Genomic DNA, 24,812 nt, shown 5'->3' on the forward strand with positions numbered 1-24,812 from the left:
GCGCGCGCATTGGCTGCCGACCCCGAGGCGGTCGCTCCGGCACGCATGCGTATCAGGTGACTGCACAGTGTGGGGCGGACGCATGCGCTTTCATCAAACTCGGCTCCTCGCCTTGCGCATGTGCGAGGGTCAAATGTTGCGGTTCCGTCGGCGGTTCTTGCGTCGTCGCGATAAGCTCGAAATCAGAGCGACAGCCCCGCCCTGGGCATGTGTGCTTAGATGCACGCAAACACCGCCAAGTTCGACGGGGTTTACCTCTGAGTAAGTATGAGTAGGATTGGGCCGTACGGCCGCAGTTCCGTACCCGCTTACCTGGGAGTAAGCCCCATTGAACTCACGGTGTTGACTTCTGAGGAGGCATTTATAGGGTTGCGCCGTAAGTGCATTTCCTTGAGAATAAAACGCATGGAATTCAGTCGGTCTCCCGAGTAAGCACGTACTGGATCGGGCTGCTTGTCTGGCTTTAAATCATAACGCCGAAATCTTACTTTCCTGAGAGTAAGTCCCACTGAATTCAATGGGGCTTACTTTTGAGTAGACATCTAAGGGAGTGCACTGTAGCACCCCACCCCGAAATACACACGTCGTGTTTCCCACTATTTTACTGCGGTGAACATAGCAGAGGTTAAATTCGTAATATAAAGGTCGAGTAAAGATTCATGAAGCCATAAAGTCCTGGATTTCTTCATTATCTCACCACTCTTAACGACACATATCCATGACTTCTAAAGAAACCGGAAAATCGGCTCTGTAGGTAAAGGAATGGCCAGTCAAATCCTGTTAATTAAAACGTATCTTCGTTTATGGCGTCATATTTATTTTTCTTTTTAAAAAACAAATGTTCTAGTCCAATCTGTTGCAAAGCAGAAATGCATCAAATTTCACCAGGCGAAAGGGCATCTGAGTTTAAATGTGTATTTTCCGCCTGTTACCGTGACACACAGTATAATTGGAGGATCATGTGATAAGCGGCCAGGCCCATGCGCAGCAGTTTCAACAAGAGCTTTATTTAACTCCGCTTTCAGTTTCAATTATTCGTAAACAAAGCCCGCTAACAACAGCCGAAGCAAGTGATATCCGCAATGAGAAGTGCCGTGGATCATCACCAGTTTCTGGAATTGCAGGGTTAGACAATCGATCAAGGTACGGCGATGTGGAGTGGGATGGAGTTTTTACGAGTCGTGATGCAGCGAGTTTTGATTTTCCTGGGAAGGCAGTAACCTTTCCAGGGAATGTAACAGATCGCTAAGCAATTCCCTTTCTCATCTCGGTTATAAAGCCGCCTGGGAAAGAGAGTTATGCTTTGTCCTTTTTCCTCTGGCAAATGAACAAAACTTCCCGTTCTTTCCTTTTTTGGCTGCGAGGTAGGTTTCCTTTGGAAGTTAAACGAGTGGTTCCTTCCTGCAAGAACTCAACACTAATTTAAACTTAGGATGTTACCACCTTTATCTGAAAGGAAGCTCTGTGCCTGTAACAACTACCCGACTAAAAACTGAGCAAGGGAAGTTTCCCTACCACTTGTTATCTCCGTGCTAGAAAACATTTAACCCGCTGAATTTCTCACAGTCACGCAACGTTAAAGGCACAGAGCTTCTGTCCATTGAAAAAATGGCGGTGCTGTTTCAGCGCTAAAGTACTAACAGTTTACATTCATATTCTCTGGCCTTACAGCATTGTGGATCAGACTGCAAGAGTCTTTTCACTAGTAATAGTAAGAATTGTTTTCATTGGAGTCTGGGGTTTAATTTTTTTTTTTTGAGAAATGTATCTTAAACCTATTATGCCTTTTAAATCAGCATCACATTTAATAGTTCCTAAATAGTATGTGTTTGTGCATAAGTAAAGTGAGAGAGCTAAAGATGCAACAACACATAAGGCAGTGGTTCTCTGCCACTTACTGTGATGTCACATGTATATATGTTATGAATCTGTCTGTGTGTGGATATCTGTCTATCTAGAGATATTATGACTCTGTTTTTTGGTTAGTAGATCTAGAGTCTGAGTGGTATGAGTGACAGGTGGGATATTGTATTGCATATGTGAGATGATCGGCTGAGTGAGGGGAGGAGGGGTGAAATGGTTGTGATATATAAAAAGGGACCAGTGCCTGTGGAGTCTAGATGGGGAACGGAAAGACAAGAGATTGACAGGGAATAGGTAGGGTCTGGGAAGAGATAGATAGTACCTAGGATCTCTGTTTATTGGATTAGAGTGGTGATTGCGTGTGGGTGTGTAAGAGGATATATAGAAGGTTTTTAAGTCACTTATTACTGTAACTTGGAGACATTGTCTAGAGGGCCATAGGATTGTTTGGTTTCTGGGAACTGTGCTCCACGCTCCTCGTAGCCAGCGCAGTTCTCTCCGCACTGGCTATGTCTCCGCGCTTAGAAACAGAGCACGGAGATGGTGAAAAGGGGGCAGTGCCGGGGGTGGGGAGGAGACCATAGGAGCTGCATTACGTAGCTTCTTATCAGGTCTCCAGGCCCCTTCCCTCCCCCTCCCTGAAGCGCACCTAGACAGGCGAAATCGCCCATCTAGGCAAAAATGCAGGGCAGCCAGAGCACGGAGGAGAGGATCCCCTCAGTGCACCAGCCACCCTGCATAGGATAGCTGGCAGTCTTCGATTTCAGAGGCTGGCGGCTATCCCATCCAATAGGATTCCGCCCTTATGTGCACGAGGAGTGGTAAATAACAACTTATTTGGTTATTTACTGTTTAACACCTTAATTCTGTAGATAAGAAATATTTTCTGCTTTTCAAAATCCCACGCCTATGGCTCATAACTATCCAAGCGTAAAAGTGATAAAGTGTCAGAATAAAAAGCCAGTATGTCCTCACGTCTCAAGAAATAAAGGTGTTGGACCTGAGGTAAAGGTCCTGGTGACAGTGTTGCTCTGTGTGTAGTGGAAGGTATGGCCTGCTGTGGGAAAGGCCTTATAGAAAAGGTATTCATATTGGTAAGTAGGCAGGAGTGCCACACCTACCTTTATTATGCAACTGGTACAACTTCCAGTTAGTTTTGAACCTACACTCGCCTCTATTCCTCATGAGGACTAGTTCTACTTGTAAGAAAGTTTACTTATTTATGGTGTCTTTTTTTCTTTTTTAGACAAAAAAATGGCAGGCAGTCCTCCAGGAGGAGAAATTTGTCCCTACTGCAAAAAGCCATTTAAACGGCTCAAGTCCCATCTGCCTCACTGTAAGATGGTAGCAGGTACAGGCTCAAGTGAAGTGATGTCTCCCATGAAGGTCTTTGGTTCTGCCACATCTAAATTGCTGAATGCTGAGAAAAAGAAAGGGCAGATCAAAAGCACAGAAACTGCCTCCAAACAAGCAAATAAGAAGAGCAAACCTGAACTAGCAAGGAACAAAGTAAGAGGAAAAACAAATTCCTTAGAGGCGCTGGAAATAGCTGGAACTGCAGCAAGCAGCAATCTGTATGTGGGTGAAGATACACCAAAGCAAATTAAAAGTGGCAGTGAAAAGACACACAAAACAGAAGGAGGCAGACAAAGAATCTCAGAAGAGGTTCAAGCACAGCCAGCTGAGAAGGTGTTTTCAGAAATAAAACCTGCAAAGAAGTCACCCACTGTGCAGAAAAGCAGAAGTAAAACCACTTCTGATGAAGAGAAATTTGCACCTGGCCTTGCTTTCGAACCTTTGAGTGGAAAATCCATTTCAGAATCTCCTAGCCAGAGAAAGAAACCCTCAGCCAAAGAAAGGCAAAGTAAGGAGGCATCTGCAAAGCAGAATGTATCTGGTTCGCTGGATTCTTCCACTGATGACCTTCAGTCTATTCTTCAGGGAGTTACTGACAAAACAGAACTCGTGATTGAGAACCATCGTGTAAGAGTGTCGAGGAACCGGTGTGAATCCCCTGTTCAAAATGTCCCATTAAATGAAGCTACCATTGGCAACCACAAGAAAGAATGCTGGCCTGTGAAATCCTCATTGGGAGGTGCAGAGATTGCCTTGGCTAGTGGGCAGCAAATTGTTCCAGTTACGGATCGTGTGGACAGAAAGAGCATGTTAGGTCTTGAGCTTTCAGGGAATATTTGGAGTGGAGAGATCAGAAATGACGTAACTACTATTAAAGTGCACACATCGGATGACCATTTTGTGGACAGCTGCAGAAGGGTCTCCAGTGTTCCTGTTCAGCTGGCTGCAGGAATGAAAAGCAAGACTGATGAACATCCTTTATTTTTCAAAGGAGAGGGGTATCCTAAAGAATTCACTGTTCACACCAGTCTCAAGTCAAATACTCACCCCTCATTTACAGAAGCTCTCAGAGAAAGTGGAGATGATGAAACATTTAACAGCTGCTTAACTAGTCTGAAAAAACATACTGCTTTACATTCTGAGACTGCCATGAAAATAAGAGGTAAAAACATTGGGGTGTCTTTGAGACAACCCTCATCCCACATGTTAGAAATGACTATTGCCCATTGGTTTACGCCTCCTGGCAGTGGCAAACAGCCAAGTGCTTTGGGACTGGAGTGGTTTCCAGAACTGTATCCTAATTATCATTGTCTGGGCTTATTTTCAAGGAGGCAGTCTCAGTGGGATACAAGAATCCCAGAAGCTCAACTTCTCATTCTCCCTAGTGATGGCCATAAAGGTAAAATGGAAAGCTTTTAATTACTGATTTCTAAGAGCAAACATTGCAAACTGCTACCCAGTGGTCTGGTTTGTTGAAGTGGTGATTAAGTCATGCATGATTTATTTTATTCTGTATAAAGAGCAAGTGTGTGCACACAGTGTACAAGCTTGTTTCCTGGAGCATTTGTTCTCTGGGATGTTTAATTTGGTTTTAAGGTACCAGGGCAGGGCTAACTTCATAAGATCAGCATATCAAAATCCTCATATGACCAAGACCATGGAACACAGCTCTTCTCCCACCTCAAGAGTTCCTTTCATAATCCCCAGTTCTGCCAATTTTCATACTTCCCATGATCCCATAGGAGCTCTTCCCATGGATCCTTGCCACCTTCAACTCCTTTCTCTGCTTTTAGATGCCTTGAGTTCAAAGATGTGTCTGAGGGTGTTCCTAGGTGATCCCCTACTGTGCAATAGCCATGCTTCATTCATGGAATCTTATGGGGATGGGAGCAAGGATGGTTTGGGGTTCCAGATGATGTTGCCATCAAATTGTAATCCCATGTATTCCCACTGCTTCTTTAGTCTTCCTTTCTTACTGCAAATAATGGGCTTCTTCACATGGAGCTCTTATCCTGCTATTGAGATGGCTCTGTCACGGACGTTCGCAGGCTCTTTAGATGACGCCGTTACCCTCCAGGGTGTCTCCTGCCATTTTCCCCAGCCTGTCCCATATTTTCCTCAAACACAAAAATGTGGTATTTTTTCCAGCCCACAGAACAGGAGCGCCGTGACCTCCCCATGAAATTCTCCAATAGCGGAAGAAACTGGCTGTGGGTGTTTGTTTTCAGTTGTTGGGGGCACGGTCAGGATGATGAAGGCATTGAGAATGGGCTGCGGGGCATGTTGCACTTGGGAAATCCTGAGCGGGGTTGCTTGGAAGGAGACTGAGCAGATTTGACAGGCGTGAGGGCTTGTGCTCTCTCCCTGCCTTGCGAGGAGGGGAGGGCGCACAGTTTGAGGGTGACTTCTGCCTCCATTCAAGTCTTGCTGAGGAAGGAAAGATCTGAACCCAACCCTCCCCCCCACCTGCGATTTTCCCCTTTGCTTCAAGGCGACCCCCCCCTGCCAAACTGCCCAAATCCTGGCCACAGTGCAGCATGCCGCCCGCTTGGCAACAGCAGCACCAGGTGGCACCAAAAAAGTGCATTGCCCTCAAACCACGTGTCTGCCATGTAAATGCTTGAGCACATTGCTCGATTGGTGGGAGAAGAGTGTAAAATGCCTCCCTGCAATGAAGGGAGACAGATCTGATTCCCCACCCTACCAAGCTTAAAATCAACATCTTCTGTTGATTCAGAGCACCCCGTTAAGTTCAATGGGGCTTACTCCCAAGTAAGTGTGCTGAGGGTTGCAGACTTACAGCGTGTCAGTCCCCATCCACCAGTAATGTGCAAGGGGAAGGAAAGGGGCAGGACCAGGGAGCAATTGTCGCTACACCCCGAGCAGCATAATCACCCCTGTGAGAATGAAGAAACTAAAAATAATGTGACAGGGACAGCCATCTAAAGAGAATGACCCAGTCTTGCAATGATACTAGTTGGGGAAAGAACCGGCATTGATGTGGAATTCTCCACCCGTGTGATGGGGCCCAATGTGTTAAGGACAGAAAGAGCAGAATAGTAGCACAATCTCTCTGCAGGGGTGGATAGGAAAATGTGTGATTAAGGCACAGTGGGAAGAGTAGTCCCAGGAAAAGATGGATGTGCTGTTGGGGACGCCCCTCCTTTCTCTATTGCTCACCCTGCATTTCCAGTTGCAGAGCCATTTCATCTCCTACAATGCAGGTCATTTTCCTTGATCTAAAATGGCTTCACACCAGTTCTCAACTAATTAATTGCTTCCAGGAACAAAATATCCCCAATCACCACTCTTCAGTTAGCTCTTTAATTAGGGGATTCATCTTGTTTTTTCTGATCACATGTGCTTTTTGTGGCTGCTTAGTGTTCCCACTGAAAACAGCAGTGCTTACATCTGAGTAAATGCACCATCCTTGCAGACACAATCAGATTGAGACACACTCCTAACCCAGTAATACGGAGAAATATGAGAACTGGCAGCTCCTGGCAGTCAAACTATCAGTCATCGTTAGTCGTTAAGTCATGTCCGACTCTTCGTGACCCCATGGACCATAGCACGCCAGGCCTTCCTGTCCTCCGCTTAGTCAAACTATACATTACGTTAAAGATGCAACCTGCAGCTACATCTCTGTTTTATCCTTAATGAATTACAGGCACAAAGGGGCAATTGTTATTAGGAACCTCCATGCGGGGAGGGGAGGTTTATCTGGTCCCTCCCCAGCCTGTGTCAAAATGAAGGTTTCCCTTACCCATCCTGAGTTTAACTGTCATGACTCCCCTCAAAGAATCCATGGGGCCTATAGTTTGTTGAGGATGCTGAGAATGTTAGACATCCGTAGCTGGCCTCATACAACTGTTGTTCTTAAGAGTCCCTGGGAAAAACGAAAGGCTATTAAACCAATTACTGTCCAGTGTAAACATGCTGTTTTCTCACAAGCTCTAGTCTCCCACGGCCCCTGAGATGTAGCGGAACGCGCGCCTGCCCAGACATATTCTCAGATTACTTTGGAGATGCAGTCATGCTGCCTGTATGATATTACATCAAAGGTATTGAAAAATCATTTGAGATATTCAAAGAAGACCACACAGGTGGCAGTGTGGAGCAAGGAACTGTGTGAACAATGTAACTTCGGTACTGAGAGTGTATCTTCTTGGCTTCCTAGTGCAAGAGCCCTGCAATGAAGAACTGAAAATTGATTTGAGGGAATCCATTTCTTCTTTCTGTTCCTCCAATGTGTTTTTCTGTTTCTGAATTAAACATAGTGTATAGCTGGTGTGGGCAACTTATGGCCCTCCAGAAATTTTGACCTACAACTCCCATGAGTCCTAGTCAACAAAGCAAATGGTGAGGTATGATGGGAGTTGTAGGCTAAAAATTGGACAAGCCACAAGTTGCCCACCCCTAGTGTATAATAATGAAGTAATGGTTAGATAGGATAGACTTATGGACAGGGTAACACTTCTTGCATCTGGAAATGTGTTAGTCTTTAAGGTACTACAATACTGCTTTGGTTGCAACACGCTAACATGGCCACCTCCCTGGAAATTGTTGATACAGATAGCTTGAACACACACATCCTGGTTCAGTCTTCATGGGCTCAACTCGGGGCAAGAGAATCTTGGATTTTGCCGAATGATCATATAAAACTGGTTCTTTTTAGTGTAAGTTCATACCACCCATCATGTTCCAGGAGAACAATAAACCACCATTCTTTGTCCCTCGCCCTGCCTGATATTCTGCTCAGCAGTTTGCCAGGCAAAAAGCAGCAGCATACCTACTTGTGATAAGTACCCTGCCTCCTATGTGAAGCAGAAGGGCACCTCCTCATGAGTAGATCACTGACTGGGAAAGCTCTAGCCTTTTCCAGCAATCAGTTCTGCTGGACTGAATAGCTCCATTGCTCAAGGCAGATTGGAGGCCTTTCCAGTGGATCTGCTCATGGGGAAACACCCACACCTTTTTCATAAATTGGCCAATTAGTTTGCTATGGGGGGTGGCGAGCTCCAGTCTGCTGCTTTGAAACAGAGCTCCTCTCGTTCAGCAGATCTGCTGCAGCCTTCCATGGGGAGGAGATCCAATGTTTCTCACCATGTCCGTTCAGACATCATGTACATTGTAGAACATCACAGGGGACTGAGTTCAGAGAGGAAGAAACTACCCCACGAACGCCCAGATGAAGCGTTGGTCAGTGACTCCACCAGCATGAACTGCATTCTTGGGACTTACCCTGGGAGGAGAAAAGCAGGTGCAGCACAGCACTGAGCAAAGGACTGGACTTGATGGTCTTGTAGGCCCTTTCCAACCCTATGATTCTATGAGCCCTGGAAACAGGGGAGGCTGGTGGATCTGATTTCACTGGGGCAGAGATTCCATTCTGGGTTTTACTTACAGCCAGTCAAGAGCCTGAAGGAGCTATCCAAGGTGCTGGACCCTATCCCCTAAAAGGATTCAGCACCTTGGATAGCTCCTTTAGGCTCCTGGCTGGCTGTAAGTAAAACCCTGAATGGAATCTCTGCCCCACCGGAATTGGATCCACCAACCTCCCCTGCATGGAAACGTGCTGTTTTAGAAACAAACGTCTAGCTGTTCTTTTTCCTAGTTCCCCTGGCAGAACGGTGTCTGATGGATGTAAAACTCCAAGATTTGCCTGGTTGGCTAGCCACGCGTAATTTGTCTCCACAGGGGATGCTTGAAGCAACATACAGAGGTGAGAGCAAATCATTTGCTGAGTCTTTCAATCCTGGCTTGAGATGGGTGGTGCAGGTGTTGTTATAGCAGCCATAGGCTGGCACAGGAGTTGAGGTTGGCCGAACAGGCCTTGTTGCTATTCATGAAGAAAGGCTCAAACTGGACAGTTAAAGCTACTGACATGAATAATCAAACTGCTCTTATTTTGTTCTTGTTTTTCCTTAAACAGCCTGGAATGGATACTACAACAGATACATCAACGTGAAAAAGGGTGGCGTGTCTGGAATCTCTATGCTGCTGCTGAGCTACTGTGTCCTCAGCTATGCCTGGAGCTATGAACACATTAGTAAGGTTTCTTCTCTGGCATTTATCATTTTTCTCAAAGGAAATATTTATTTGGTGCTCGCAGACAAGGGCCCCGTTACTTGAATGTGCTATCAGGTATAATGGGTAGAATTGAACTAAAGTCATACTTAGTAGATCCACTGAAATGGATGGGGCTAAGTTTGTTGTTGTTCAATCGTTAAGTCGTGTCTGACTCTTCATGACCCCATGGACCATAGCATGCCAGGCCTTCCTGTCCTCTGCTCTCTCCCGGAACGTGCTCAAGTTCATATTCATTGCATCGGTGATGCTATCTAGCCATCTCATCCTCTGCCGTCCCCTTCTCCTTTTGCCTTCAATCTTTGCCAGCATCAGGGTCTTTTCTAGGGAGTTTTCTCTTCGCATTAGGTAGCCAAAATATTTGAGCTTCAGCTTCAGTATCTGTCCTTCCAATGAGCACTCAGGGTTGATTTCCTTTAGGATGGACTGATTTGACCTCCTTGCAGTCCAGGGGACTCGTAAGAGTCTTCTCCAGCACCACAGTTCGAAAGCATCAATTCTTCGGCGCTCAGCCTTCCCTATAGGCCAGCTCTCACAGCCATACGTTACTACTGGAAAAACCATAGCTTTGATTATACGAACCTTTGTCGGCAAGGTGATGTCTCTGCTTCTTACTATGCTGTCTAGGTGTGCCATAGCTTTCCTCCCAAGGAGCAAGCGTCTTTTAATTTCATGGCTACAGTCACTGTCTGCGGTGATCTCGGAGCCCAAGAAAGTAAAATCTGTCACTGCTTCCATTTCTTTCCCTTCTATATGCCAGGAAGTGAGGGGGCCAGATGCCATGATCTTAGTTTTGTTAATGTTGAGTTTCAAACCAGCTTTTGCACTCTCCACTTTCACCCTCAACAAGAGGCTCTTGAGATCCTCTTTGCTTTCTGCCATTAGGGTGGTATCGAATGCGTATCTGAGGTTGTTGATAATTCTCCCAGCAATCTTAATTCTGACCTGTGATTCATCCAACCCAGCGTTTCTCATGATGTACTCTGCATATAAGTTAAATAAGCAGGGCGACAATATGCAGCCTTGTCATACTCCTTTCCCAATTTTGAACCAATCGGTTGTTCCATGTCCGGTTCTTACTGTTGCTTCTTGACCCTGGTACAGGTTTCTCAGGAGACAGGTAAGGTGGTCTGGTACTTCCATCTCTTTGTGATCCACACAATCAAAGGCTTTAGCATAGTCAATGAAGCAGAAATAGACGTTTTTCTGGAATTCTCTTGCTTTCTCCATGATGCAGCGAATGTTGGCGATTTGATCTCTAGTTCCTCTGCCTCTTCGAAACCCAGCTTGTACTTCCGGTAGTTCTCGGTTCACATACTGTTGAAGCCTAGCTTGTAGGATTTTGAGCATCACCTTGCTGGCATGTGAAATGAGCGCAATTGTACGGTAGTTTGAACACACTTTGGTGTTGCTCTTCTTTGGAATTGGAATGTAAACTGACCTTTTCCAGTCTTGTGGCCATTGTTGAGTGTTCCAAATTTGTTGGCATATTGAGTGCAGCACTTTAACAGCATCATCTTTTAGGATTTTAAATAGCTGGAATACTGTCATCTCTGCTAGCTTTGTTGTTAGTAATGCTTCCTAAGGCCCACTTGACTTCACTCTCCAGGATGTATGGCTCCAGTTCAGTGACCGCACTATCATGGCTATCAGGGACATTAAGATCTTTCCTGTATAGTTCTTCTGTGTAATCTTTCCACCTCTTCTTAATCTCATCTGCTTCTGTTAGGTCCCTACCTTCTTTGTCCTTTATCATGCCCATCTTTGCACAAAACGTTCCCTTGATATTTCCGATTTTCTTGAAAACTCTAGTCTTTCCCATTCTATTGTTTTCCTCCATTTCTTTGCATTGGTCATTTAAGAAGGCCTTCTTGTCTCTCCTTGCTATTCTCTGGAACTCTGCATTCAGTTGGATATATCTTCCCCTTTCTCCCTTGCTTTTTGCTTCCCTTCTTTCCTCAGCTACTTGTAAAGCCTCATCAGACAGCCACTTTGCTTTCTTGCATTTCTTTTTCTTTGGGATGGATTGAGTTGCTGCCTCCTGAACAGTGTTACGGAGCTCCGTCCATAGTTCCTCAGGCACTCTGTCTATCAGGTCTAATCCCTGAAATCTATTCCTCACCTCCACTGTATATTCATCAGGGATATGATTTAGGTCATACCTGAATGGTTTAGTGGTTTTCCCTACGTTCTTCAATTTAAGCCGAAATTTTGCAAGAAGCAGCTCATGATCTGAGCCACAGTCAGCTCCAGGTCTTGTTTTTACTGACTGTATGGAGCTTCTCCATCTTTGGCTGCAAAGTACATAATCAATCTGATTTCAATATTGACCATCTGGTGATGTCCATGTGTAGAGTCATCTCTTGTGCTGTTGGAAAAGAGTGTTTGCTATGATCAGCGTGTTCTCTTGGCAAAACTCTATTAGCCTTTGTCCTGCTTCATTTTGTACAACAAGGTCATGCTTGCCTGTTATCCCGGTGATTTCTTGACTTCCTACATTAGCATTCTAATCCCCTATGAAGAAGAGGACATCTTTTTTTGGTGTTAGTTCTAGAAGGTGTTGTAGGTCTTCATAGAACCGATCAACCTCAGCTTCTTCGGCCTCAGTGGTTGGGGCATAGACTTGAATTACTGTGGTGTTGAATGGTTTGCCTTGGATTCGTACTGAGATCATTCTATCATTTTTGAGATTGTACCCCAGTACTGCTTTTCCCACCCTTTTATTGACTATGAGTGCTACTCCATTTCTTCTAAGGGATTCTTGCCCACAGTAGTAGATATAATGGTCACCTGAATTAAATTTTCCCATGCGTGTCCATTTTAGTTTGTTGATTCCCAAGATGTCGATGTTCAGTCTTGCCATCTCCTGCTTGACCACCTCCAGCTTACCTTGATTCATTGATCTTACATTCCAGGTTCCTAAACAATATTGTTCTTTACAGCATCAGACTTTCTTTTCACCACCAGACACATCCACAGCTGAGTGTCCTTTCGGTTTTGGCCCAGCCGCATCACTCTTTCTGGCTTGGAAATTCCCTCTGCTCTTTCCCAGTAGTATATTGGACACCTTCCGACCTTAGGGGCTCATCTTCCAGCGTCATATCTTTCAGCCTTGTGATACATTCCATGGGGTTTTCTTAGCAAGAATACTGGAGTGGGTTGCCATTTCCTTCTCCAGTGGACCACATTTTGTCAGAACTCTCTGCCATGACCTGTCCGTCTTGGGAGGCCCTGCACGGCATAGCTTGTGGGTTCACTAAGTTACACAAGCCCCTTCGCCAGAACAAGGCAGTGATCCCTGGGGGGGGGGGGGGGGCGGCTAAGTTAGTCATGACTAATTTCAGTCCCATTCATTTCAATGGGTCTACTCTTAGCAGGACTTTAGTTGGTGTGTGGGGTTTTCCCTGCTGCTCAGGAAGGCAACTGTGCAAACCCATGTGCAGTGTTTTTGGAATAAAGGTTCTTATTTTTTCCCATTTTGATTAAAAACATTGCCAGAAATAGAAGGTTCATTCTCACTCAAAATAAAAGGAATTTGTACTCTTTTTAAAAGAAAACACCTACATCTCTAGTCAGCATCTAGCTGTATAGGAGGGCCACTTTGAGGAGGGGATGGAGGCTGGTGGGCCAGGGGTACTCTCCATCCCTACACCTACATCTCTAGTCAGCATCTAGCTGTATAGGAGGGCCACTTTGAGGAGGGGATGGAGGCTGGTGGGCCAGGGGTACTCTCCATCCCTGGGTTGGCAACTGATAGCCAGATTATATTTCTCAGGGGATTGCGTTAGGTCCCAGGGCCTCCAGTTCCTGATTTCAAACCTGCATCAACCAGCCCTGCTCTGCATTTTTATATGACTTGCTTTTGTTCTCGAGCATGTTCCAACGAGACTAACAAACCCACTTACAAGGGATCTTTAGATATTGGCAAATAGAGCATGTATGGCTAAGAAGGCGATTCCCACCTAATGAGACACACCCAAAGAGACTCAGACACTGTTGAAGAGGATAATGCCACAATGGCACAGTTATTGAGGTTTACAGAGATTCAACTGCACAAGCTGAAGTTGGGAGAATTTCCTGAGCAAATGGATTTGTTAGCACTTCCACCAACTGGGGATGCTCCAGCCTTCGCTAAATTATGCCTCGATGGGGAAACTAGCTGCGTTCTTGGTGAAGCTGAGCTCTAGGCCTAAAAGTAGTTTTTGAGACCACAGGAACTTCTTGAGGCTTGAAACATACACACAGGGGGGCGGGAATTGGGGGTAGAGTCTACAGTTTGTACGAAGAACCTCCAAGAGCAATATACTTTCCTTAGGCTTTCCTGCAGACAAGAACTAGTCAGTGTTACAACTCCTGGTCTCCGGTGAAGAGGAGGGAAAACAGGAAGCCTTGACTATGGGAGGCACCTGGCAAGCAAGGAGCCTAGTGATTTCAGCGGGAAGGAGGCCAGCTCTTCAGCAACTTCAGCATGGAGCCTTTTCTCTGGGAGGAGAGGTTCTGGGTGATTTCAGCAGCAGCACGGAACATTACCCCTGGGGGTGAGGCACCTGGTGATTTCAGCAGCATGGCCTCCTGCTTCTGGAGGGAGGAGAGATCATGGCTGGCCAAACCTGAGGATTCTTCTACAGTTCAGAGAAAGCTGTGACATTGCAACTCTGATGAACCGGACAATGCTCACATGCAAACGGTGCTACTTGCTATAGGAGAAATACTGAGCCAGGTTCTTCCTCCCGCATAACAAAAGAGGGTGCTTGGAGATGATCGCTGTAGTTGCTGGAAACAAAAGTCCTACCTGTCCTTCTTACTATCTCCATTCTGTTAACAAAATATGACCTTAATGACAGCATCAAGGCTGGAATGCAACAACAGGAGCACAATGCAGGTAGTTGACCAGGCACCTTACCAGGTATCACTATTGCTATCCAGCACATTCATGTTTTGTCAGTTTTTACCCCCACCTTTGCCTTTGGGGAATGCATTTTAGGAAGTTCATTAGAAACTGAATTGCTTGATCTTGTCTTACCTGATGGTGATTGCTCTCTCCCACCTTTGCTGAAACAGGATGAAGATGCCCAGCTTAGCTGTCTGAAAATGGAGTCAGTACTGTTCACTCAAAAGAGAGCTACTTTGTAACAATGCCCATCACAAAATGTAGGAGGGCTATAGAGCTAGCTCTCAGAATACTTTTGCAGAATTTAGTAGAGAAATATTCCGCTGTTCTTTCTGATACTCTTACAGTGCAATCATATGAATGTTTACTTGAAAGTCAGTCCCGCTGTTTTCAGTGGGGCTTACACCCAGGTGCATCTGCATACAATTACAACCTCAGGCATTTATAGTTATTTGAGTATTGGGGAGGGGGAGTCAGCTTAATTATTAAAATATATATGCTACTGTTCCATCAATGTGTATAATTATTATAGTGTTAACTTTGTTCCCCCCCCCCGCCCCATTATTGAAGAACACAGTCGCTGGCGGAAATACCACTGATGATGACAGAAGAGCATGTAATGGAAAGAGCATGTGTGCAAACTGAGCATGGATCTTACATGGATCTTGCCAGTAGGAAGAGGACCTGTTGAAGACTGCTGCAAGAGTCACAAATACATAAGCACTTCTTTGTTACTAGGAGCCAAACATGAATAAGTACTTTTAAGCAGCTGTCTGGTCCCCCTTGAGAGGAGGTTATCAGTCGTGGTATAGATAGACTAACTATTGCAATGTGTTGAGACTTGTGGCTTGCTGACAAAAGCCAACGGCTGTAGTACAAATTTGGTGCGAAGTGAATGTTAATTGCTGCTGACTGCTATTAAAAACAAACCAACAAACCCTTTCTTGTCGTTCTAAGTATATGAAGTCAGTTCGGGTTGTATAAAAGTAGCTGGTATTAGTCTTGTTGAAATACGCCACATGTGTGGAATTGCAATTCAACTGTTTATCATGTAGGGGTGATTGCCCTGTCTTTTTCTTAAGAGTCGGTTAACTTAAATGAAGATAGAATGGATTCAACTAGTGCACATTGAAAAGATATCCCAAAGCAGACAGAAGTAATACAGTAATGGCCTTTAAAGTTACTAAAGCAGAGCAGGAGTAACATTAATAATGCACTGTTCCACTCCTGGAGAAAGAAATCCATCCCATTAACTAGCTCAAATGCCCTTTGGGTAGGACCTGGCCTGTACAAACAGCAGAGGCACTGCTTTAAATCAGAGCTGGCTGTCTTGTACTCAGATCGCAGTGGGTTTATTTTTCCCTTTAGACTTCAATAGTTGTGGAAGGAAACCACACACTTACAGCTAATTGCTTGGCCTTTATCACAAGCAATTTAGTCCTAGCACTCACTGAGTAGCAGGAAGTATATTCTTACCACATCTTACACATTCCTGTGAAACTAACTCATACTTCTGCAATATAACTCTAAAGATTTTCCTACCTATTTTGACATGCAGATGCATTTTGTTTTTGTTTGTTTTATTGTATAAGAATGCTACCAGTCATGCTTTGGTACAGACTGAATTTGTTAGAGATCTGTAAGGGTGCAATCCTATTCATGTTTAGACAGAAAACAGCCCTACAATTCCCAGCATTTCCCAGCCACCTGTGCATAGTAGGACTTTTTTTCTGTCTAAACATGCACAGAATTGCACCCTAATACACTTTTGGTAGGGAAGCTGGAAGTGTAAAACTATGGAAAATTCGAGGAAGTGAAATTTGTGCCGAATCAAATCCCAACTTCTGCAATAGAGGAAATTTGGCATGTCCCTGATAGTATCAGAGTGATCTAGTGAAATCAGTGTTAAAACTAAGCTTCAGTTCAAATTTTGGTTTAGCCAAAGGGTTATCCAAGGCTACTGTATATGTCCCATCTATAAAATGGAAATAACCTCCTTACTGAGGATAAACAATATCACAATTGAAACACATTTACACATTGAGAACGAAATACAAATGACAAATAGAACATTTTGCTTTCTTTTGAAGATCATCTTTTGTAGAGGATCAGATATATCCTATGGCCCCTGGGCGTGAACCTTAAAAGTCAAATACCTACCAAAAAGGGTAGGTCTTCCCTGAATGGCTCAAACAACTGTTCTGATGGAAAAGAATTGCATGATCTTGCCACCAAGATTGCTGTATTAGCTGAAGAACTTGTTGTTGTTGTTTATTCGTTAGTTGCTTCCGACTCTTCGTGACTTCATGGACCAGCCCACGCCAGAGCTTCCTGTCGGCCGTTGCCACCCCCAGCTCCCCCAAGGTCGAGTCCATCACCTCCAGAATATCATCCATCCATCCATCCATCCATCCATCTTGCCCTTGGTCAGCCCCTCTTCCTTTTACCTTCCACTTTCCCTAGCATCAGCATCTTCTCCAGGGTATCCTGTCTTCTCATGATGTGGCCAAAGTACTTCAGTTTAGTCTTTCATATCCTTCCCTCAAGTGAGCAGTCTGGCTTTATTTCCTGGAGTATGGACTGGTTTGATCTTCTTGCAGTCCAAGGCACTCTCAGAATTTCCCCCCAGCACCACAGTTCAAAAACATCTGTCTTCCTTCGCTCAGCCTTCCTTATGGTCCAGCTCTTTCAGCCATAGGTGGTTACTACGGGGAATACCATTGCTTGAACTATGCGGACCTTTGTTGTCAGTGTGATGTCTCTGCTCTTAACTATTTTATCAAGATTTGTCGTTGCTCTCCTCCCAAGAAGTAAACGTCTTCTGATTCTGTTAGGTCCTTGCCATCTTTATTTTTGATCATACCCATTTTTGCCTGGAATTTACCTCCGATGTTTCCAATTTTCTGGAAGAGGTCTCTTGTCCTTCCTATTCTATTATCTTGTTCTGCTTCCGCGCATTGCTTGTTTAAAAATAATTCCTTATCTCTTCTGGCTAACCTCTGGAATTTTGCATTTAGTTGGGCATATCTCCCCCTATCACTGTTGCCTTTTGCTTTCCTTCTTTCTTGGGCTGCTTCCAGTGTCTCAGCAGACAGCCATCTTGCCTTCTTGGTTTTCTTTTTCTTTGGGACGTTTTTTGTTGCCGCCTCCTGAACAATGTTGCGAACTTCTGTCCATAGTTCTTCCGGGACCCTGTCTACTAAATCTAGTCCTTTAAATCTATTCTTCACTTCCACTGCATGTTCATTAGGAATATTAGTGAGCTCATATCTCACTGATCTGTGGGTCTTCCCTTTTCTCTTTAGTCTGATTCTAAATTGTGCAATAAGAAGTTCGTGATCTGAACTACAATCAGCTCCAGGTCTTGTCTTTACTGCCTGTATAGATGTCCACCACCTTGGGCTACAAAGGATGTAGTCAATCTGATTTCGGTGTCGACCATCTGGTGAAGTCCATGTATAAAGTCGTCTCTTAGGTTGTTGGAAGAGAGTGTTTGTTATGCACAGTGAGTTGTCTTGGCAAAATTCTATCCGCCTATGTCTCGCTTCATTTTGTTCTCCCAGACTATGCTTGCCTGCAATTCTAGGTGTTGTTTGATTACCCACCTTAGCATTCCAGTCTCCTGTAATGAAAATAACATCTCTTTTTGGTGTATTATCCAGTAGGTCCTGCAGATCCTCATAGAACTGATCTTCTTCTGCTTCTTCAGCATCTGTGGTTAGGGCGTATATTTGGATCACTGTAATGTTAAATGGCTTACCCTGAATTCGAATTGAGATCATTCTATCATTTTTTGGATTGTATCCAAGCACTGCTTTAGCCACTTTGTTATTAATTATGAAGGCTACTCCATTTCTTCTGTGGTCCTCTTGTCCACAGTAGTAGATCTGGTGGTCATCTGATGTGAAGTGGCCCATTCCAGTCCATTTCAGTTCACTGACACCCAAAATGTCTATATTTAATCTTGACATCTCCCCAATAACCACATCCAATTTGCCCTGGCTCATAGAACTTACATTCCAGGTTCCTATGGTGTGTTGATCTTTAGAACATCAGATTTGTCATCCACCACCAGCACCGTCAGCCACTAGCCGTCCTTTCGGCTTTGAGCAAGCTGTGTCATCACATCTGGGGCTAGTTGAACTTATCCTCTGTTCCTCCCCAGTGGCATTTTGACCATCTTCCGACCTGGGAGTCCCATCTTCCGATGGTATACCGACATATCTCTGGTTGTACTGATCCATTTAGTTTTCATGGCAAGAATACTGGGGTGGGTTGCCGTTTCCTTCCCCAGGTATCGTCTTTAGTCTGACCTCTCTGCCATGACCTTCCTGTCTTGCGTGTCCCTTCACGGTTTAGCTCATGGCATCATTGAGGTACTCAAGCCCTAGCATCATGACAAGGTAATTAACTCCTTTGTTGGAGAGCTGAAGAACTTGGTGTTTCCTTAACAAGGCTCCATTGCTAGACCTTACTGATTGGAGAGCTATATATAGGAGTAAGCACTTCCCCAGATATTTCAGAACCAGGCCATATAGGACTCTACGGGCATAATCCTATGCATGTATAGCCAGAAAACAGTCCTACAACTCCCAGCATGCCCCAGCCAGGATTGCATCCCATGCATAGGTTTGAAACTAGTGCTAAAGTTTGAAAGAGGGTCAGAAAGCTCAGCTTCAGGGAAAAGGCAGAGACAGCTGTGAACAAATGAGATCTGTTATTTGTTACCAATTTCATAATAGCTCATAAAATATATTGCTAAATACGTAATAATAGATGAGATGAATACACACATAATTATATCAGTTAATAACAAGATATCCTAGACTTACAGTCAACAACAGAATTCAGCCTTAATTTGTCATGTGTGTTACTTCTAGCACATTTATGCTCTCCTGTCTCCTAGTCATTGTTTCACCGAGTGGTGTCTCACATGCCTGCAGATTCACTCACCAAGCCTTCTAATACAATACAGTACTACAGTGGTTTTTTTGTGGTGGGGTTAAGGAAGGTTCACAGCTCTTCAGTTACCCTGAGACAGTAGTCATTTACTCTGTCCACACACACCCACAGTTGTGATTAGTTATTTTGCAGCATGTTGGGTGTGGCAGCTGACCAGAGGATTCCTGCCAATTATATGCATCTGTAGAACCGCAAGTACTAGGACTGGACCCAGCTAGAACATTTTGAGGCTGTCATGGTTTTTCATGTCTGAAAGTGGGAATGGGAGCCTCATCGTTTGGTTTTAATCCATTCATCACCTTCTTCAAACTTCCAACATCCAGTGGCTTCCCTTCTGCTTTGCTAAGGATTTCCAATACCTATGAAGTAACTTTCCTATGTCCATTTTCGTCCCTAAGAACAGAATAAACACCTTGTCCGCAGTTAGTTACAATGACCTGTAGATGGCAGTCAGATGCCAGTAAAGAAAATGGGACAGACTAGGGATGTACGAAACTCCCCTTACCTGGCTCTGCCGGGTTCCGCTGGGGGGGGGGAGGCGCTCCGTCCCTCCCCCCGGAATCCTCGCCGGGGGGGGGAGGTGCTCTGCGCCTCCCCCCCAGAATCCTGGCTGGCCGGCTCCGCTCCACGGGGATTCCGCAGAGCCACGGGCCGGCTCCGCCAGCAGCCGGACATCCGGCTGCTGGCTAGCAGGGACGCAAATGGCAGCGGCTGTAGCCGCCACCGTTTGCGTTCCTGTAGTCAGCCATGATAGGCTATGTAAAGACTTACGTAGCCTATCGCGTCTGGCTAAAAAAAAACAAGCGTGTACGCAAATGGTGGCGGCTACGTCGGCCGCCATTTGCGTTCCTTATTTTTGGTGGTCTTAGTCTATGTAAATATTTACGTAGACTAAGACGGCGAAAATAAGGGGGAATGCAAATAGTGTCTGCTACGCTATTTGCGTTCCCCTTATTTTCGCCGTCTTAGTCTCCGTAAATATTTACGTAGACTAAGACCGCCAAAAATAAGGAACGCAAATGGCGGCAGACGTAGCCGCCGCCATTTGCATATGTGTTTTTTTTTTAAAGCCAGACGTGATAGGCTATGTAAGTCTTTACATAGCCTATCACGTCTTGTAAAAAAACAACAACCACAAAACCCTGACAAGACTGCAAATGGCGGTGGCAGCCGGTTGGAAGACCAGCTGCTGCAGCAGCCGAAGCCAGAGCCGCCACCACCTGGAAGATCCGCCCCAGGTAAGTCTCATCCCGGGGGGGATCCATGGGGGGCCGGGGGGGGCAGGCCATTCCGCCACAGATTTTGGGGGGCCGAATGCACTGGCATTTGGCCTCACCGAGATCCGTGGCGGAATTTTCTGCCATCCCTAGGACAGACTGTAGGGATGTATGAAACCCACTTACCTTTTTGCGGAATCTTTTGCGGTGGGGGTGGGGGGAGGCGATCCGGTCATCCCCCCCTGAATCCTTGATGGCCGGCTCCGCCCCGCGGCCAGGGCCATCCGCAGCTGGATTTCCAGTCGCAGACGGGCTGCTGCGGATGCAAATGGCGGCCGCCGTAGCGGCTGCCATTTGCGTCCAGCCAGGCAGCTGTGATAGGCTATGTAAGAATTTATGTAGCCTATCACGGCTAACCCCCCCCAAAACCCAGCGTACACAAATGGCGGCAGCTATGGCGGCCGCCATTTGCATTCCCTATTTTTCGCGGATTTATCTTACGTAAATATTTACATAAGATAAAACTGCGAAAAAAAGGGGAATGCAAATAGCGTAGTGGGTGCTATTTGTGTGCCTTCATTTTTCGCTGTTCTAGCCTACATAAATATTTACATAGGCTAAAACGGTGAATAAAAAAGGAACGCAAATAGCGCCCACTACGCTATTTGTGTTCCCCTTTTTTTCACCGTAATAGTCTACGTAAATATTTACATAGACTAAAACAGCGAAAAATAAGGAACACAAATGGCGGCCGCCGTAGCTGCTGCCATTAGCATACGCTTTTTTTTTTTTTACCCAGACGTGATAGGCTACGTAAAGACTTACGTAGCCTATCACGTCTGGGTAAAAAAAAAAAAAGACCAGACTGAAAATGGCGGCTGTGGCAGCTGGTCAAAAGACCAGCTGCCGCCAAAGCCGCCACTGGAGCTGCCGCCGTCCGGAACATCCGCCCCAGGTAAGTCTCATCCTGGGGGGGGGGATCCGCAGGGGGGCAGGGGGTGGCAGGCCTTTCCGCCATGGATTTCCGGCGGCCAAATGCCAGTGCATTCGGCCTCACTGAAATCCATGGCGGAATTCTCCGCCATCCCTAGGACAGAGCATCTGGAAATGGTACATAAGGGCTTATAAAAGATGCTTGGCTTGACAGGAATGTACACTCTGCTTCACTTGTCTGTCATAGCAAGAACTGAACTCACTGGGAGAACACCCGTGCTGCTAGGAAGGTTTGCTCAGGGGCTTCCAAGGGGCTTCTCTCCCGGCCCCCAGCCCTGAAATACTCAGGTGGCCGTTTATTGTTATATATTGTGACTGGGGTTCCCAAATGTTTCTGTTCAGCCCATCTTTCAAAAATGGGAGGGTCTAGATAACCATCCCCTTTCAGGTGAAAACCCCAGAGTCTCACCATGAACAGACTCTGTTTTTGAACCAGAAATTATCCTGCTCTCTGACTCCCACCATACTGTCTCCCTGCTCTTTTCAATATACTTCCAGCAAATATAACTGCCCTCCCAAGTCCTGCATACATACACTTGTTTCCTGTCAGGAAGAATCTGTCTTCACAATTGCTAGTGAACTGACAAGGGGCTGCATCCAACTGCTTTGGTTTATTTGCAGAGTTTATATCCTATGAGAAAGGTACCTTTGAAAACTCAGAAACATTCTGGACAGGCATAGTCTGCCCACCCCAGTGCCCAAAGTTTATTTTCCCCCCTACAAGTCTATGGATGCCATTCATGCCTCAGAGCAAAAATAAAATGCTGCCACTTGGGGACAATGTTTGGGTGTGGCCAGAGATGCCCACCACCACTTATGCTGGGCAGCCTGGTCTTGACTGGCACAGAGCACCATGAAAAATGTGTGTTTGTGTGCAGAGAGTGTACAGAAACACAGTGTCATTCCCCACCCGAGCGGTTCCTGCAGTGGCACATCCTCCACAATCTGGCCTGGCCATTATTTATCACTTTGCTTCAATCCCTCAGTCACTGGGATTCCAATATGGCACTTCCTCCTGTCCAGTATGTGGTACATATGCATGGAAGCCCTATGTAAGCAGAGGATGAAGGAAAGTGGTCCAGCAGGACATGACTGTTTCACCTGGTGTCTGGCTTCCCCTACTGGAAACACGTTAAGAACAAAGAGCAGACTTAATCACACAAGGAAAGCTCTTCTCTTTCCTTTTCCCGTACAACTTTGTCTCCATCATGCTTCCCACCCAGCTTTTTAGAACTTTCCCACCCAGTGGAGGTTGGTGGCTCTGATGTCAGTGGGCCTGTGAATCTGCTTTGGGTTTCAGTCAGAACTCTAAAGGAGCTACCCAAGGTGCTGAATCCTACCCCAAAATAGGTTCAGCACCTTAAATAGCTCCTTTAGAGTTCTGTTGAAACCCAGAGCGGATTCATAGCCCCACAGACATCGGAACCACTAGCCCCCACTGCCCCCATCTGAGTCACAGACCTCTGCTGCTGGGGAGGAGAAGGGGGGGGCAGGGGCAGCACTGAATGTGGATCACGCCTTCCGATAACCAGGCCTGGCCCTGTTTTCAATCTTTTCAGCCCGCAGTGGTGGCAGTAGTCTTGGAGCTGTATAAGGCATGTACATAACCTCTCATCTGCCATTCTGTTCCCTGTCACCAAATTTGAAGAGGCCCTTTGTGAGTACTTTACAGCCTGAGGGATTTTTTCTCTCCATCTCACCTAATTTGGGGCTGTTTGCCATGTTGGCTTCCTCAGTTGAGCAACACACACCCTGGACTCTAGGACTTTTATGAATCAGTTAAATAATATTACTCCTAATACAAATCTTTGGATGACCAAGGGTGTTAAGGTTAAAAGAATGTATCTTAACACATGAGGAGGGGTGTTTCTGTAGTTACTGTTTTCCTCCTGAAAGTTTGAAGGCATATATTGCGTTCGTACTGAAGATTTTCTCTGAAACAATGAGGTCTACATATGTAGTTTTAAAAAATAACGAGAGATAGGCATTTACTGCAGAAGCACATTTCTCATCCCATTGTGGGGCGCTCCCTCAATGTCCACACCCAATGGAAGTACTAAGGGCTTGTGAGGAAGACCCTAGCTACGAAAAGCAACTCCTTGTTAATATGCCTGGCCTGGCCTGTTAAACAGCCTGGCCTGTTAATATGCCTGGCCTGATCCTAGCTAAGGGCTTGTGAGGAAGACCCTAGCTACGAAAAGCAACTCCTTGTTAATATGCCTGGCCTGTTTAGTTTAACCAACAGTGCAATTCTATGCATGTTTATGTGGAAGTCCTACCATAACAGGGAGTCCCAATTAAGTCTATTTAGGACTGCACACCCAATCACCTTGCAGCATTAAGTCTATTTAGGACTGCACACCCAATCACCTTGCAGCATTAAGTCTATTTAGGACTGCACACCCAATCACCTTGCAGCATTAAGTCTATTTAGGACTGCACACCCAATCACCTTGCAGCATTAAGTCTATTTAGGACTGCACACCCAATCACCTTGCAGCATTAAGTCTATTTAGGACTGCACACCCAATCACCTTGCAGCATTAAGTCTATTTAGGACTGCACACCCAATCACCTTGCAGCATTAAGTCTATTTAGGACTGCACACCCAATCACCTTGCAGCATTTTCTCTTGCTGCATGAAGGGAAGCTCTGTGAAGTTCAAAAGCCAGCCTAGTCCTTGGAAGAACCACCTTGATTAAAGGTAACGTCTTACTTCTTTTGTATCTGTTGAAAAGCAAGCTATGTAATGTAGATATATTCCCAGCAAGATCTCCCCTCCTCCTGCCTCTGTAGGTATCCTACTATTTATTTCAATAAATAGGTTATTTAAGCCAGTCCAGGCTTTGGTGGAAGCAAATGGCAGCCTATTAAACCAGATCTGTTTTTCAAATGCCTCCAGCCAAGTGACTGTTTTTGCTGCTTTTCATGGTGTTGGCTTCTTTGACATAGGATGCATTAAGGAAAGGATTAATGTGTTGAAGTGAGACTTTGTAACCCTGCAGCAACCTTCACCAACCTGGGGCTCTCCAGAGGTTTTGGACATCAACTCCCATCAGTCCTAGTCAGCATGGCCAATCGGCAGGAATGCTAGGAGCTGCCCCCCAGAAGTTTTGGACTACACCAGATTGGGAAAGGCTGCCATACCGAATAGGGTGTTTTATTTGGCAGGGGCAGCCTCTTCAAAACCATCAAGCCAGGGAATGATCTGTGGGAGGACTCCAAAGTGCGGCTCTCCACATAGGCAGCAGATGGCGCTACTCTTCCATTTTCACTTGGATTCAATTGGGATTAAAAAAATAGGTCACAGGCTAATTAAAGCTAGAGGTTACGCCTGAATGTCAAGCACACAATATAAAAATGCTATTGATGAGCGCTAGTGTCAGGATAATTCTCTCATTGGCTAGGGATGTACAAGAGGTTAGTTTCTGCTTGCTAAA

The 24,812-nt window shown here is 45.4% G+C and overlaps 1 protein-coding gene across 4 annotated transcripts; it reads left to right on the top strand.

Annotated features, from left to right (window-relative positions):
• Window positions 1-30: 30 nt before the first annotated feature.
• MTNAP1 (mitochondrial nucleoid associated protein 1) lies at window positions 31-15,142 on the top strand. Of its 4 annotated transcripts, none has more exons than XM_084837561.1 (5): window positions 31-261; window positions 3,110-4,618; window positions 8,837-8,944; window positions 9,155-9,271; window positions 14,771-15,142. In XM_084837561.1, exons 2-5 carry the CDS (start codon window positions 3,118-3,120, stop codon window positions 14,797-14,799), a joined length of 1,755 nt encoding a protein of 584 aa, XP_084693687.1. In that variant the 5' UTR covers window positions 31-261; window positions 3,110-3,117; the 3' UTR covers window positions 14,800-15,142. The 4 variants fall into 4 exon arrangements, with proteins under 4 accessions (XP_084693687.1, XP_084693685.1, XP_084693688.1 ...); XM_084837562.1 differs by having other exon boundaries at window positions 105-261; window positions 4,548-4,618; XM_084837559.1 differs by lacking the exon at window positions 14,771-15,142 and having other exon boundaries at window positions 9,155-9,444.
• The last annotated feature ends 9,670 nt before the right edge of the window (window positions 15,143-24,812 follow it).

Source organism: Heloderma suspectum, chromosome 2 (genome assembly GCF_057233095.1).
Source record: "Heloderma suspectum isolate Gila_16-S chromosome 2, 16-S_ref, whole genome shotgun sequence".
NCBI classification, from domain to species: Eukaryota; Metazoa; Chordata; class Lepidosauria; order Squamata; family Helodermatidae; genus Heloderma; species Heloderma suspectum.

Excerpts from the sequence above, each read along its gene's own strand:
- MTNAP1 (XM_084837559.1), top strand. The coding sequence starts at position 3,118 with ATGGCAGGCAGTCCTCCAGGAGGAGAAATTTGTCCCTACTGCAAAAAG. Across the intron at positions 4,619-8,836 it reads CCCTAGTGATGGCCATAAAG|TTCCCCTGGCAGAACGGTGT; the intron begins GTAAAATGGAAA and ends TCTTTTTCCTAG. Across the intron at positions 8,945-9,154 it reads GCTTGAAGCAACATACAGAG|CCTGGAATGGATACTACAAC; the intron begins GTGAGAGCAAAT and ends TTCCTTAAACAG.